The 15,994-nt window shown below is 40.2% G+C and overlaps 1 protein-coding gene across 3 annotated transcripts; it reads right to left on the bottom strand.

The window, feature by feature from the left end:
* Positions 1-2,954: 2,954 nt before the first annotated feature.
* On the bottom strand, positions 2,955-15,663 carry mbd1b (methyl-CpG binding domain protein 1b). Of its 3 annotated transcripts, none has more exons than XM_030051788.1 (17): positions 15,398-15,663; positions 14,086-14,702; positions 13,327-13,467; positions 12,994-13,138; positions 12,626-12,903; positions 12,366-12,448; positions 12,142-12,182; positions 10,935-11,075; positions 10,756-10,836; positions 8,254-8,274; positions 8,052-8,144; positions 6,924-7,085; positions 6,577-6,735; positions 6,325-6,399; positions 6,145-6,225; positions 4,157-4,255; positions 2,955-4,043 (listed from the first exon to the last, which is right to left on the bottom strand). In XM_030051788.1, the coding sequence occupies exons 2-17, from the start codon at positions 14,496-14,498 to the stop codon at positions 3,570-3,572; spliced, it is 2,487 nt and encodes an 828-aa protein (XP_029907648.1). In that variant the 5' UTR covers positions 14,499-14,702; positions 15,398-15,663; the 3' UTR covers positions 2,955-3,569. The 3 variants fall into 3 exon arrangements, with proteins under 3 accessions (XP_029907648.1, XP_029907646.1, XP_029907647.1); XM_030051786.1 differs by having other exon boundaries at positions 6,577-6,756; positions 15,398-15,662; XM_030051787.1 differs by having other exon boundaries at positions 4,157-4,249; positions 6,577-6,756; positions 15,398-15,659.
* Positions 15,664-15,994: the final 331 nt, after the last annotated feature.

Below are 15,994 nucleotides of genomic sequence, written 5' to 3'. Positions count from 1 at the left end.
TGCCTCCCAAAAGAAGAAAGGTTTCCCTTCTGCACCGGATGAAAACCCCCATACAGCCGTGCAACAATGTCACAACAACACCGCCCCACCCCTCGTACATGCTACATGCCTGGATGTGCGGCACTTCCATCCACTACAGGTACAATACAGTTAAATCACATGCAGTTGTAACGCGGAGGCTTCAGTGTGAGGCTGCACTATTAAAAATACATCAGCCTCGCGCACACGGCCCGCCTCCCGAGGCTATCCAATTATTCTCCAAAGATACTTCAAAAATAGTTTCTACTATTTTCAGAATGTGGAGGACATTTATTTTGCCCATCTCTTTAGCAAGATGTCCATTCCGCTCTATCCAAGCTGCAAGCCCTCCTGTATGTCTGATGACAATTTGAATTATTCATACTCTGTAGTTCATTTGGATTTCTGACAAATTAAATCTGCCGCAGATAAAATCAAATCCAGGCTTATGAAGAATAGATTTATTAAATCACACTGGTTGTTTAGAAAATGCTTAATTCTCAACAATATCAAAAATTCTATTTAAAAAAAAAAAAAAAAAAAAAACACTGAAATACAAAAACAAGACTTTACAGCTCTTTCTGTTCCCTCAAACCACGCACCTTGGCATACACACAGTAAACATAAATCTAGCTTACAAAAACAAACAAACAAACAAAAAAAAACAATTACTTTCATACAACAGCTCACACAATGTCAGGTCACCGACACTTCAACATGAACACAGACTCAACGACTTTTAACGTCAATCCATTTTCCTACGAGAATTTCCATTCTATGACAAAATGTAGTTGCCTTTACATGAAAGATTCAATAACTTTGTTTCCTATGAATGAAAATTCGATTATATTTATATATATGTATATATTTTTATGTTTGCATTTTAAAAACTAAATTGTACATCAACCACAACCTTGCAATACAACCGAGAGCATGACAGACGCTCAAAAAACAAGCAGTGATGGAATACAGAGGACTTTAAAGCGCTATCAAATATAGGCTCGGAAGCTGTAAAATTCAAATAAAGGCAGTTGTTTATGTCTCTCACTGAAACAATGATTGACAGCAGCCTTAGGAAGCTTTTCAAACTGGCAGTCAGCAGGATATCTTTCTCCTCTCTGGGCTCAATGTACAGTTATATCATCTCACTGGCTCAGACAAGGATCAAATAGCTTAATCACCCTAAATATGTTATTATATAACAAAATAAAATTTTCAACAAAGTAATATCTCAGGTTGGGTGATCTTAGGTATGGTCCACCACTGAAAATAAAATGTGAAAACTAATAACGTTTCCCCAGGAGGCCTTATTTTACAATGCACTCAGTACAATCCAAGTTCTTGTAATAAATATTTCCTCTCAATTTAAAAGGCCTGGTGACGGCAAGCAATGTTTATTTGTATGATTCCTTCAAGACAAAGACACAGGAATCAAATGGTCCTCTGCTTCAAATTCTTTACAATTGTCAAAACCTATTTTTTATGTATTTATTTATTTATTTTAAAGAACAATAAAAGTAACAAACTGACCTCAAACAATAATTATTTTCCATTTTCAGGACAAATATCTTTTCACATTCTTAAAATTATTTAGCAACCCCCTGAACCTCCCAGCAGAGGGAAGCATGGTTAAGAGCAAGTTAACAGTTTCATATTTTAAAACTTTGCTCTAATATTTGCCACAATGTCTCCCCAAAGTATCCGTGAAAATAACTCACTGTCAGGATCACAAATGGGTTGAGGGTTGTGAGGACAGTTTTTGACATCTGTACGGTAAAAACTCTGGAGGAATTTTGGCTACAACCTGGTTTTGCTTGAGGAAAAAAAGGTTTTCAAAAACAGTAGTTTGCAAATACTAAAAAAAATCATTTTTAAAAATTTTATCTGATATTCCAGCATAAACCAGATGTTTAATCTGCTAACCAATGGTGACTTGAGTCTTGTTAAGTGCGACGGCATACCGTGTATATTGGCCTTAGCCCAAAAATGATAAATGTGGTAAAGATGATCTCTTGGGTGTGTTTCCAAAATCTCATCTATTAATCATTTCCATCAAACACTTTACTAGACCCATTAATAAGTGTCATGTAGCGCATTAAAAATTGAGCACAACCCCACATCTCAGTCTCTGTTGGTGGCACCTTGCAATGCAAAGGTAAAAAGATATCATTCGAAATTTTATGTACCCCCAGTATGCATTGTGCAGAATAACGTTTAAAGCTGTCAGAGGACAATGATAGGTGCAATCTGTTAGAAACTATCAACAGTTTGGTTGTTTCAACACTGTGCAACTGCTTTTTCTCTCTACCCCCCAGCCTTGTGTTTTCGTTTTTTCTCTACCTGTGTTCCTCATTTACAAAGGAACAACGGCAACACAAGACATTGTATGATGCAGCATTCTCAGGACAGTAAAGATAACGAGGGAAATCTTAGCTGATTTTTACTAGTCACTATGACTAATTTCAAGATTCAGTGTTAAAATAATGTTGCTAAATAAGTTGCAAGCTCCTTATCTACCACATCCCATTGCAAAGTGCTTAATTTAGTGTAGATTCCCCTTTAAAAAGTCTGTATAACTGCCTTTAATTTCTAGTGTCAGATGGCACAGGCTGACCTTCAATAGATCATTTTAAAATGTCAATTTTTCTCATTCAAAAGCCAAAAGTAACTTGTTTTTAAATGTCAAAATAAAAACACTATAGTATAGGACCAGGCGGCACTGGTCCTCAATTTGCAAAAGTCTTTACAACTGCATGTCCGCAATGATTAATTTTATTTTTATAAACTTATTAATTCATTTTTTCACATTTAGAGTTTGTCAGTATTACTCAGTGGGGGAAAAAATAACTGAACTTCAATTAAAGCTCCTAACCAGCTGCCAAATGAATGTGGTTAGAATGTAACCAAGAGAACCACCACACATCACAAGATATGATTTAACAGAATTAAGCTTTTTTCTTTCCTTTTTTTTTTTTTTTTTTTTTTTTGTGCAGCTACCAGACTTCAGAAATTGAAACTGGAGCAGCAAAAAGATCAGTGATTCATATTGGTGATCTGAAAAGGTTTTGATTTTTGGGCTGAGACAGACAACTTGCTGGGTAAATGCTGGGACTTTTTGTTGCGCATTTGTTTCAAAAGAGAGGGAGAGAGAAATAAACCAATTCCTCAAGCAAAACCTTTGAATCAAAAAACACCATACCAACCAAATAGTTGACCAGTCAGCCCAGGGAGCTCTACATCAAAAACCGATGACATACAGTCTATTATGAGTAAACATCCTAAAACAATCTAGCAGAAAAAAAAAAATCTAAGAGGCCTCACCACTCTAGGTGATTACAATGTAATTGCTTGGGGAAAGCCTTTGGTGAATCTTTAATCAAATTATATTATTACAGTTCAGAGGTAAATGTGTAAAAAGTAGTCCATCTTTTGCATCCCTGTTAAAAAAATAGGAAAAACAAACCAATAAGAGTCTTAAGTGGCACCCAAAGATTAACAGACTCCAATGTGGTCACAGATTCTTCCTGTCTCCGCAGTTCTGCTGGAGCTACTTACTGCCCACACAGGGCTCTGCAGTTAATACAGATGCTGACATTTTTCTTAACCAAAAAGTCACATGTCGACGCCCGCTCCAGGATGATTGGCCCTTTGTTAGCTGACAAGTCTTGTGGGGGCAGTCCCTGGCACACCATGTACCTCTCCAAGTCCAAAAGCAGATTGACCACTTCAGTCACAGAGGTTAGGTGTGTCGGATGGTCGTCGTACAACGGGTGGGTGAGGAGCAGTGGCTGCTTTTGGACAGTCACCTGATAGCAGAAGCCGGGGTCTATCAGCACCATGGTGTCAGTCATGCTGGACTGTTTAGCACACTGGATGAGCTGCAGCTGCGGGCCCTCCACCACGATGGCATACCAGAGGATGGGCAGTGCAGAAGAACGCAGAGCCTCCAGCAGCTTGAGCAGCTGGTTTTCTGTGTCCACCCCAGTCCCGACTGGATTGTCAGCCAAACTGAAGATTCGTGTAATCTACAGAGGACAAATGAAGAAAAAATTAACAGCGCAAACATTTACATTATCTGTGATTTGTGGTGACCGGAGAACTATCATGGAAACTCTCTCCACCTCAGCAGAGCACTTACCATGGGCAACTCCTCTTCCACCTCTTCTCCAGTGTGATTTTCACCATCTTTGCCTGTGCTTGATTTTTCGCCGTCCCACCTGCCTATCTGGTCCTGGATCAATAAAGGTGAACATGTGTGTTATTGTTATTGTTATGTATTGTTATGTTACAGGACAATCAAAAGCAATAAATATTCAGGCTACTCTTAGCACACATACATTTACTTGTTATTACATTATTTCGCAGGGGGGCAGGGGTTGATAGTGTTTGGGGACTATGAAATCAACCAGTTCAAGACAAATATAGACAAATTTCCTTTTTTACCCATAATTTCACAATTTTTGTGGTACATTTTGTAGTCTAACTGCCATAAGAGCAGTGCAGAGAAGTTGCAGAGCAACATTCAAAAACTATTCACTATTAACACTAACTTATACATGATGCAGCCCCTAAAGTCTCTTTAAGAGGAACTGAAGGTGACTCAGTGAGGGGACTTGACTCAGTACAGGGATTCAAGTGACCCTTGAGGCACCCAAAAACAGGGACAGCAGTGAGGACAGACTGCTGAGCACAGATTAAAACATCTCAGGATGAGGAGATTGAACAAACCCATCAAACCCATGGGGAAAACACAATGCACCTTGAGTACAAGTTGGAGCCTGTTGAACTTGAGGCTTGGTCACCTGGATGCAGATGTCTGACCCCACCCACTGAGCCCACATTATAGTACTGCTGATGTATTCCAGAGACTCACTCAGAATAAGCCATCACTTAGCTGGCCAAACCAGTGTTGACAATGAATGAAATTAAGGACAACCATAACCAGAGTCTGAACAACTTGAGAGACTGTGGATAGGTTATAAAGATGGCTAACCAGGCACAGAGGGGCAGCAAACAACATGCTTTTATGAGGAGACAAAATTAAGGCATGGATGATCTGATGGAAACATCCCCAACATGACAAACGTAAGAATAATAACCAAAAGAAATGGACAGCTGACCATGGATTGTGTCAATGAAAAGATTTGCAAAAGCGCCTGACAGATTAATCAATCCCGACTGACAAGTGTCACACGTTCCAACAGAAAGAGGCTGGCAGGACTTTAATGCTGAAATGGACAAGATGCCAGAGGGAACTGCAAGAGGATCTGGCCAAGAAACTGATGGTCACAATGTCAGAAGAAAAATCTGGTGCAGTTGAGCCCGGGAAAGCTCTGAAAGCTCTGTACAACATAGGCTGGAGAGATGCAACAATCCACAAATCAGGCAAAAACTGAAGCTCTTCAAGAAACAGCAAATGTCTATGGTCCATAGGGTGGTCCATACAGAGACAAGCTCTTCTGGCAGAGCTGCAGGGCATCTAGGGCAGGGGTGTCAAACTCGTGCCATGGAGGGCCAAGAGGCTGCAGGTTTTCATTCCAACCAAAAACTCCACCAGGTGATTTCACTGATCACCCTACCTCCAAACAGAGAGGCGGGACTAATCAGTGAAATCACCTGGTGGAGTTGTACTGACTTGTTTTAAAGAAGAGGTCAACCAGAACATTTAGAGTAGCAGTGTAACATTTTTGTACAATAGCTGTGACTGCATACTCCATTCACTGAGCCATACATGTATGATGAACACATTTTTTTTTCATGAACAGTGTCTGCACATTTTGTTTTGTTTAGCAAGGTACACACCTACACCAAACATGTTTGCAATGTTATTCTGAGTGAGTTTTTTTTCTCAAGTCACAACATGATACAAAATGGACCATGACCTGAACACCAAGGTACACACCAAACCATGAAAAAGGTGGACAGTTAGAGCTATAATCCAGAGCATCTATATTATCACTGACAGGGAAAAGGAGCTAGTTCAATGCAACATATTGACAGACCCACTACCGCCAACCACAAAATGAGGTATGCTTGAAACACAGGAGTTGCTGGAGTTGTTAGTGAATCTGAGCAGACTTTGACTGTTCCTGCAATACAGAGTACTGAATGAAAAATTTAACTCACTAATTGGGAGCTGTTGTGGTTACTGGTGTTGGGGATTCTGTCGGGCAGCCCATTCCGCAGTCCAACATCCAAATTATTCATCTATTGAAAGACAAAATTTATTTGAGATTCTCTTTGGTCACCTGATTTTAAAGCTTTAAGCAGTAAGAGATGAGAGATAAGATGTTTTTTAAATCAAACCTGTATGGATGACTGCTGATGTCTGTAATTCAGCTCATAAGTGAGTTTGCTGGTAGGCTCAGAGGTCCAATTCATCTAGAACAGCAAGAACATAAAAACACAAATCCTTTTTCAAGCAATCATATGATTAATTTTTATTTGCATGAGAGATTCAAAAAACTCATTCAAATTCATCCAAAAAACAAAATATCACAATGGCAAAAAAGTCATATAAAAACTTTGAAAAGACATTTTTTTTGTCAGGAAACTCACTGCGTTCAAGCTGCTGTCATCTTCCTCATCAGAAAACTCCAAGCCGAGGGGTGGCGCTCTGCTTTTCTTCGAGAATGTCTTCCGGCTGTATGTGTAGTGAGGTCGAGGCCTGCCCACTGGCATCATGCCATCTGGGGTCCCATACTCTGCCTGGCCCAACTGAAAGGGCAACAAGTGTCTCTGCCAAGTACAAACATGTAAATCTAAGTAGTACTGGAGGCGTAGCAAGGATGCTATTTAGGCTACTGTTAATGCATCGTTGGACGGATGCAAAGGAACAACTAACAGACAACAATGTGCTCTAAAAATGTGTATTTGATTTAAAAATACTATTTGTAAGATCATACCATCGCCTGCCTCTGACATTGACGCAGACGACACTTTTGCCTCTTCTTATTGCTGCCACCGAACTTGGGCTTGTCTATACAGAAATCACATGTGCCGCAGTCCTTCCTGCAGAGACACGCTTTGCATTTCCCACAAGAGCGTCGCTTCCGTTTCTTGTGCCACTGAAAGACAGGGTAAACACACCAATGAATGACCTTATGCAACAATCAACAAAAAAAAGGTTTGGGCTAGATAGTTCTGTCTTATCATATGATGAGGAAGGGGCATCATGACGTTATCATGTTGTGGTTGAAATCCAACTCATGCCTGTTGTGTAGTTGGATTTGAGCCAGCTAATTCAAAGGTTTAGTTTGAAATGGTTTTGTTAAAATATCAATAAATATTTGTTTGAAATGGTTTTGTTAAAATATCAATAAATATTTGTTTGAAATGGTTTTGTTAAAATATCAATAAATATTTGTTTGCAAGTTGAAATTTTAATAGAAAAACACCATGACCAAGCCTGAGTTCCACTTCACTTCTTTGAGTTCATCAGTGACGAGGCAGAACAATCATGACACAGCATTTCTGTAAAGCTAAAATATATGTTTCCTCAGGGCAGGACGTATATTGTTAGTCCCACCCTCCTCCCCCTCACTTGGTCATGCTCACCCCACTACACTTGTCTCTCACTGATGATCTGTGTCTTGAAATGGCATCCAGCCTGAAGCTGAGGTAACCAGCATCACACCGACACAGGAAATTGGATGGGGAAAAAAATGAAAAATGTCCACCCATTTTCTTTTAAAGGCTTTTGTCTGCTACACATTTACCCTTTCTGTTTTTTTTTCCCTCACAACTTTCAGCCATTGTTGTTGTCACTACATTAACTTGATATATGTGCCCAGTAGCCACAACCCGGCTCATGGCTGGCTGAACCCACACCAAATGGAATCAGCCCAAAACAACCTGAATGCCACTGAAAGGCCAGTTTCAAAAGTGCAAACAGGGGATTCATGCATGCACACAGGGTCACAGACAGACCCAGACTCACACGGTATGGTATATTTAATTTATATTGTTATTTTCTTATCAAACGTTGCAGAGGATCTCACTCAAGGGTATAGAAATGCAGTGGAAAAACTCACATCATCGTCATCATCAGTCGACAAGTCATCTTCGTCGTCAACATCCACGTTCACCGAGAAGTCTTCTGTGTCGCTGTTTTTATAACTTGGTGCCTATGGGAATAAAAGAGCAATCAGAAGTGAATTGGAAACAAAGAGAAATAAGATGTCAACATAATTAAAAACAAAAGGTGTGGTTAGGTTTCAGATTAAAATGGTTTACCTCTGAGTCGATAACTTCATTCTGTAAATTAAAATGAACTTGTTAAAAGACTGTGTTATGACTGAACAACACAATGTTAAATCTACACAGATCATTAAGTGTTACATCTTGACAAGGTGACCATTAACGGTAATAAAGTGTGTATCCACTGGAATGAACTGCACTCTTCGCATTTCAGAATATGTTTGGTTGATTGCATTTTGTGTAAAAGCTGCAGCGGAATAAAATACAGGAGGAGGAGGTAATAGCGACAAGACCAAAAATTAAAAGCGCTTACACAGGATTTTAGACCAAAGTTACACACATCTTCGCACAAACATCACATCTGTCTGGTTGCTCGGTCACCAATAAAATCTCTCCCTCTGGTTTGGTATCTTGACGGACCTTGAACCATCATCCAACAGGCGCATTTAACCCACCTTAACCTTTGCCAAATCATGTTCTGCCAAAAATCCCCCATGTCCCATCCAGATCATAACAGGATGCTCTCCCCTTAAGCTTGGCAGTGCCCGCTCCATTTCATCAATCATTTCCGATAACTCTAATGACTTTGTTTGTCTAAGATCGCCCCGATCTCACGGGGGTTTCGTGTCAAAGTAACAAGTTGGCTAACAATGCAGATTTTTGTTGTAAAGTAGTAGTAGTACTAATAGTAGTAGTAGTGCAATGCAGTTCAGCCTGTCAAATCCACTGTGTCACCATATGTTGTTGAAATCATTTTACACAAATTTCTTTCATTTGCTGGGATGGCAAATACAGCAGATATGACTGGCAAATACTTCATAAACTCAGACAAACCGAAAATCAGGTCACGCTTGTCTCTACTGTGGGACTGGAGCTGGTGCTATTTGAGATAATCCCAGACTCAGTACAGAGTTCATGTAAGGTCAATTTAAAACATTGAAATACTTTTTAATGCCACTATAAAATACATTTAAGACTAGTTTGTAATAATAGAAAAAGAGGGGGGGTTGACGTCAGTGTTTGACCCAAATTGCCTTTTTTTTTTTAAAGCACAAAATAACTCACACACAGTTGGTCTTATTCATTTGATTTGTTGATTGAGCATGTATCGCTAATTTCAATATCCAGCGCTGTAGCAAACACCTGACGTTTTGTTTGGGTCACACTGGTGCCGAATTAACCCTTTCTGTAACTTCACAATGTCAATGACTGGTTAAGGATTGCGGTGTTCAGTATGTGACAATCAAATGGTTGTCATGGTTGTTCGTATTACAGATCTCAGTGTCAGATTTCAATTTAGTCGGATCTAGAGAATTTACACAAACCAATGTGACTTTGACGGAATTTCTATTCTAAATCTTTGGCTTGTTTTTCAAACAGATTACCCAGACTAACTGACAGGGGCAGCTAGAGAAAGATACACCAATTTCATCCAGGATGAGAGTCTTAAAAGCCAAAAGACTTCAGATCATATCACACAATATTCTGCTCTGGGAGAAGAGTTCGAGAACATCCAAAAGATCTTCCAAAAGTGATCTAAAGATGCCCACCTAATTTGAGATTTGTGGTAGTAAAGTTCATGACAGTATGTACTACCTATTCCCAAACGTGCACAGGAGGAGCCACCTATTTATTTATTTATTTATTTATTTATTTATTTATTTATTTACACGGAGCTCACATCCCACTCCACCTACATCACTCACCCCATGTCGCTCCTCTGCTCACCTCTCACTGAAAGTGAATGATAACCAGGCGATTTTCGTCACCAACATAAAAAACTCTTTACTAGCTCAATCAGTTGCAGACTAATGGTCAAGTGTGAGCACCACCTGTACATCCAACTCAAAGAATTCTGAGTCTTAAAAAAAAGAAAAAAAAAATATGGGAAAGACTGGATATCTTTGTATAACTGTTTAATTACTAATTATGTGCTACAACATTTTGGTCATGGGCTTAAAATTGCATTATTATATATTAATAATTAATAATAAAAAAAAAAACTATAGAATCTAAATACTATAGAATCTGGATCAGTACATGGATTGGTAATGTCAGTTAAATATCCAATCTGCGAATTATATCAATATCAGTACCCGATATCGGCCCGATACCAGTCCCAAATCTAGACTGTATAAACATGGGCATTCCAGAGCTTGAAACGCATGTGTGTTAATGCGACTAACTCAAAACATTAGAGACTAGTGCTAAAGTCAGCATCTACCTGGCTAACACTGCACGTGTGAAGTGAGGGGGATTTTTCCCAGAACAGAACACTATGGCCAGCCTGGCTTGGCTATTCTGAAATTTCTGCAGCCATCACCGTAACAGTGGGTTGACTGGTGTTGATAAACAGCACTTGTCAACCCCCACTGCTAAGCTATGAGCATTTCAACATTTAAGCAAGTAAATTATTACAAAATGAACCTTTGAACAAGAACCTCAGGAAAATATACAGTCTCAGGACATAATAAGACTTGGCTCTTTTAGTAAGCAAAATAACAAGAACAGTTTAAGGAATGATATAAGCTTAATTACCTGGAAACTCATAGTGTCCTCAAAAAGATCAGGAGCGTCATTAAGAGGCCTCTGCTGAATGAAGTTTCTAGTTCCAGGGCCCTATTTTAAAATACAGAACAAAGAGGTAAGAAACGCATCAATAACCATTTATGAATATATATGTATACCTGAGTGATGAACAATGCAACTCAACCTACCTTGCGGATGGGACATATACATTTGCGTTTCCTGCAAATGCGTTTTCGGGACTCGGGACTCTGCAGTCCATGTTTGCAGTTGGCACACTGCCCACAGTTCACTGTGTTATGGCAAGCTACACACTGCCCACAAGGAATCCACTACAGCAAACCAAGACAAACCAAAAAAATAAACAAAGGCCAAGACGGTTTGTTTGCACATCAATATCCACGATCAGCATCCTAATTTCAGACGCACAAGCCGGGGAAGTAAATGCACATCGAGCAAACAGCCAGGAGATCAGACAATCAACGACTGTATTTAGTCTAATTTATTGAGAAAAGGAAGAGAAGTGATCAATGAGGATGGCACACTGTGACATCCTCATCCATCTGTCTCAGCCCTTTTGAGCTGAGTCTAGTCAACTGGATTTCCATGCATTCTTGCACCTGACCAAAGTGCAAAGTCAATGTGTTATGCTAACATATAAACAGCAATAAGACCATGAACATCCTGGAGGTGACTCCTCCCATCACGGCAGCAATGCTTCGTCACTACATTACAAGCATAACAAGAGCTCAAAGTGGCACTGCATTCACTGCCATTTAGTTTTTTAAGGTGTTGAGCGGTAGCCCAAACTACAACAGACTCAGGAAACAGCTTTCAATATCATTCACTTCATTCCTTCATTGTTCACACTACAGGCCTTTAATATTCAATTCTGATTGTTCATTCTGATCCAATGTATTTTTTTTTCCTCTAAATTGTCGGTGACCCATATCTGACATGTGACTTCTACCTTGAGGCCATACTCATACATTCAAGACAGTAAATCATGGAAGATGATGAAAGCAAAATTGCAGTACAAGTGTTTATTGTAAGGAGTATTTGCAGTTGAAGTCAAATGTGACTGTCTGATAATAAAGATAACTTTTTAGATCCTGATTCCTTGTTTTTGATGTTCAAACTGCTGTGGTGAGAGGGAAAAAAATCAGATTTGAGTCACTTAAACTGTGGTGTGAACATGGCCCAAGTTCAGCCAAAATTCTGAAAATCTAACTTTCTCATATGTTAGCAAAACACTGAAATCTTGTAGCAAATCTGGATCATGCTTACAGGTCACAGTCACATATAAACATGCTCAGGCTTTGGCAAGCTAATAATAATAGCTATGTATAAAAAAATGACAGTGTCATGCACACATCCTATTGAGAGACACTGATTTACCTTTCTGAAACGAACCATCGGATGTTCCTTCGTCTTTGTGGCTGTTGAAATTTAAACATAAATAAATAAATACACAAACAATGTAGGATGAGTAACAGCAATGTCAACTTAAGAAGCTGGTATTTTTCATCCTGTCATGTTTACTTCCATTTCATTCTCTGTTTCTATTTCTTAAGCCAGGGTTCCTCAGTATCATTATGTTTCACACTTATGTATTGACATACCCCAGCAACTAGGACAGCAGGGCTTCTTCCTCTGTTTGTCATACCATGTCCCTGTAAACGAAATACCACACTTGGCACAGATGCTGCAGAGAAAGAGAACATGTGATAAGATTGCAAGCCATCTGCAGCAACAACACCGCAAATAAACCCTCTCTGATCAAACACTAATAGCAGCTACTGCGTTTCTGAACTATGACCCCTGGTGTCAATTTCTGAATGAATTCTGATGAGCGAAATGTAACTTGAGAAAACTGACTCACAGACAGGTGTCTTCTGACCCAATTTCTCCATTGATAGAGGGTAGCGGTCTCGATGATGCAATGTGGGGAAGTTTTATTTTGTCCTCCTTTATCGCATCTTCATCCTGAGGGCCGTAGTTTGGAGTGCCTGGAAAGTTTTGTGGAATGAGCGTCTGGTTGGTGTTACTGACTTTGGAGCTCAGACTCGGGGTGAGCCTGTGGTGTGAGTCAGGAGTGTCTGCCCCCTCTCCTCTCTCCATCATGCTGGACTCTGAGGAGGAACGTTCCCGCATCTTCCTCTAATGGAACATAAAGTGAGATTTTAAAAAAATCATAAGATGTACCCATTAAAAATGTGGAGTCCCTACAGTGATGAGACGAGTCCATACCTTCCCTCTGTTTCTGACTCCTCTTGGGAGCGGTGCGTCACCATTGTAGAACTTTCCTGTCTTGTACTCGAAGAATGACAAGTCTAAAATGCCCTCCAGCACTGATGCTAATTCAACTCTGCTTCTCACTCGGTCACCCTGTGGACTGCAGAACACCAGTACAATTGCTACAATGGACACTTCCACCTAAAGTTAAACATTCAAATTAGCATTAATGAAGCAGCAGATAAGTTCATGATAAAATGTACCAGCCCCTGATCTGAGAACAGCTGAACACGAGAAAGAGAATGTAGTCTGGCAGATGGCAGAGTATGTCTCATAGATAATATTTACCTTAGGTAATAAACATCCTTCTGGCCAACACTGGAACCTGAGCGACGGACAACCTCTTTGCGCCTCCAGCCCTCTCCAAGCGCAGGCCAGTCAACCCAACCTTCATCAGGATGTGATCGCTTACGCCTGTGAACATTCAGCCTGATAATATTGGGAGAATATTGGTTAAGCTATGTTTTAGAAATGCATACAACAAACTTTGGCATAAAGCTTTTTGATGTCAGCAAATAATATACATAGTCACATTAATCTGTTTTGGGCATATTTTAACTCGAGAGATGATGGCACAATTGCACCCTGATGTTTGAGATATGGCATAAAAAAAGTCATAGTTTTGATCCCTGCAACATTCAATAAGTCCATCAACCAACATGTTCTCACAAAGTATTCTGGACCAAGACGTTAAATGCTTTCCTGATTACTACCAGTGAGTGAAATACCGTCAAACCTCTAATACAAATAAAAGACGATGTAATATGACAAAAAAGCTTCAATGTTTCTATTTATGCTACATATTTCTTAGATGGTATGGTGACATAAGGATACTTATTTTGGGGTAATTTGCTTGCACATGGCCTGAGAATAACAAAAATCTATTTCAAAGAGGATGAAAACCCCTTACAAGAGAATACGGGCCTCTGCAGACTATTTTAACATCTGCTGGAGAAAGGGCTCTGACTGACAGCATATTTGACACTGCATGGTAATATCACTATTGGGTGACAACAGAATGGCATAAATGACCATGATTAAACATACTGGTAAATTTTTTTGAAGGTTCTCTCGCCGCTCGCCACACTCCCACTCTTTTCACTCTCTCCAGCCAGGCTCTCTTCCTCCGGGTCCTTTTTACCATTGAAGTGCTGGTCAGCGTCAGCTAAATCCCAGCTTTCTGCCTCATCATCATCCTCGAGGGGCTCGAACCAGTCCATGGGAGGCTCACCGGCAAGTGCCTTAGCTCCCTCACTTGCCTCTCCTGAGGCCAATTCCACAGAATCCGTGAAGGCATCTTCCTTTTTATCAGGTTCCAGTGAGGGTGCCATGGCCTCCTGTGTTGATGCAACCTCGGAGGTGCTTTCTGCCTCGCTGTTCCTCTTCTCTGTGCTTTGTTCCGCATCTCCTTCCTTTGGCTCTACGCCCGATGATGGGCTTTTAGGTGGTTCCTCATTCATTGTTCCACCTGTGTCAATCAGAAGCGCCTCAAAATGTTCTCTTGGTGCAAAGAAGGCTATGTTCTGAGATGGTTCTGCTGTTCCATTGAAGATGGTGTTTTATTTTGTTTTTTACAGTGAGAGGGCCATTAAAACACTTGACATCGGTCTCTGGGCTGGGGCAGATGAACCATCAAGATGCTGCTCAGTTTTTCATGAGGGAACCTAGCAGGAAAGGAGAGATGAAATGCCCATCACGCAGCTCAGTAATGAGCATCAAACTACATTAGCCTACATGAGTAGCTGGTCGGCTAGCTAGGCAGTAAGCACTTTACTGTGACGTTAGCTCGCAACGGCAAACTGATGCTATTTTGGCTTATCATTAGGTCATTTATTTACTATGAATGTTGTCATGGCTTAGCAGGCGAGCTTAGTACTATATAATATAACAAAATATGAAAACTAGAAACTACCAACAGTGCTAGCTAGCGGAATATCAACAATTAGCCACCTAACTAGTTAGCTTCCATATGGATGTGTGGCTTTTTTTACTGGGAAAAATTAGCAGTCAGTTGGACGCAGCGCAGGTTAGCAGGCTAATGCTACCACAGCAGCCAACCTCCTCGCTAACCTATCTTTCTGCTCAAAGTAAGTACACGAATTGTCTGAAGTCCTGATGATGTGGTTTACACGGTAACGTAATATGTTGTCGACAGTGTAAAATAATATTGCGTAGCGGGCTGCAGTCGAAATTGAATCCGTCATCCGTGCTAGCTAACGTTAGCACCATTTAAAAGCCAGCTAACATTGAAGTGGACGCGTCTCGGTAGCAATCTGCTGTTAGAAACACCAGTGAGTGAGGAAATGTGTTATCAGCCTATCCGTGTATGCAGTGAAGTGCATCAACAAAAACCAATTACCTTGTTAACAGTTAAGGGATATTTCCTTGACTGATTGCCACTTGACTCAAAACACACAGACACACACTCCCTCTTTCACACACACACATACACACACACATCACTTGAGTTAGCAAGGCAACGCTAACCCAGCTAAGTCCAGCTAGCGTTAACCCCTAGCACGCATCTGACAGCGAAGAGAATATAATTCAAAAGAAGCGACTCCCGCTCCCACTGCTAGTTAGTATGCAAATTTTTAAAAGTGCCAACAAGCGCACTCATGGACTGCACACATTCATTTCCCACTAACAAATACAATAGTATCATTTCCGGCGTAAAATTGACCAGAGCATTTGGTTTTAATAGATCTAAGTATTAGTTGTAATGCAGCTATAGTACATTTCGGTGTAATAATGTATTGTTGGTGGCAGAAAATAAAAAAGTCACATGCCATTGTAGCGAAAGCGGAATCTATGTCCCGATTAATACAGAGTACTTTCGTACAGAAACTATATATTTTCTTATTAAAATGTAAAGCCTTCCTTTGAATGCAACAACAGAGGTCAACATGGATTTCCGCCTTTTTCTCCCTCCACCGGCATTCCGCCAATTGGAAGG

The sequence above is a fragment of the Myripristis murdjan genome, chromosome 5 (genome assembly GCF_902150065.1).
Source record: "Myripristis murdjan chromosome 5, fMyrMur1.1, whole genome shotgun sequence".
NCBI lineage: Eukaryota > Metazoa > Chordata > Actinopteri > Holocentriformes > Holocentridae > Myripristis > Myripristis murdjan.
Note: the sequence above shows the minus strand (reverse complement) of the source record. Positions and strands in the feature narration are given on the sequence as shown.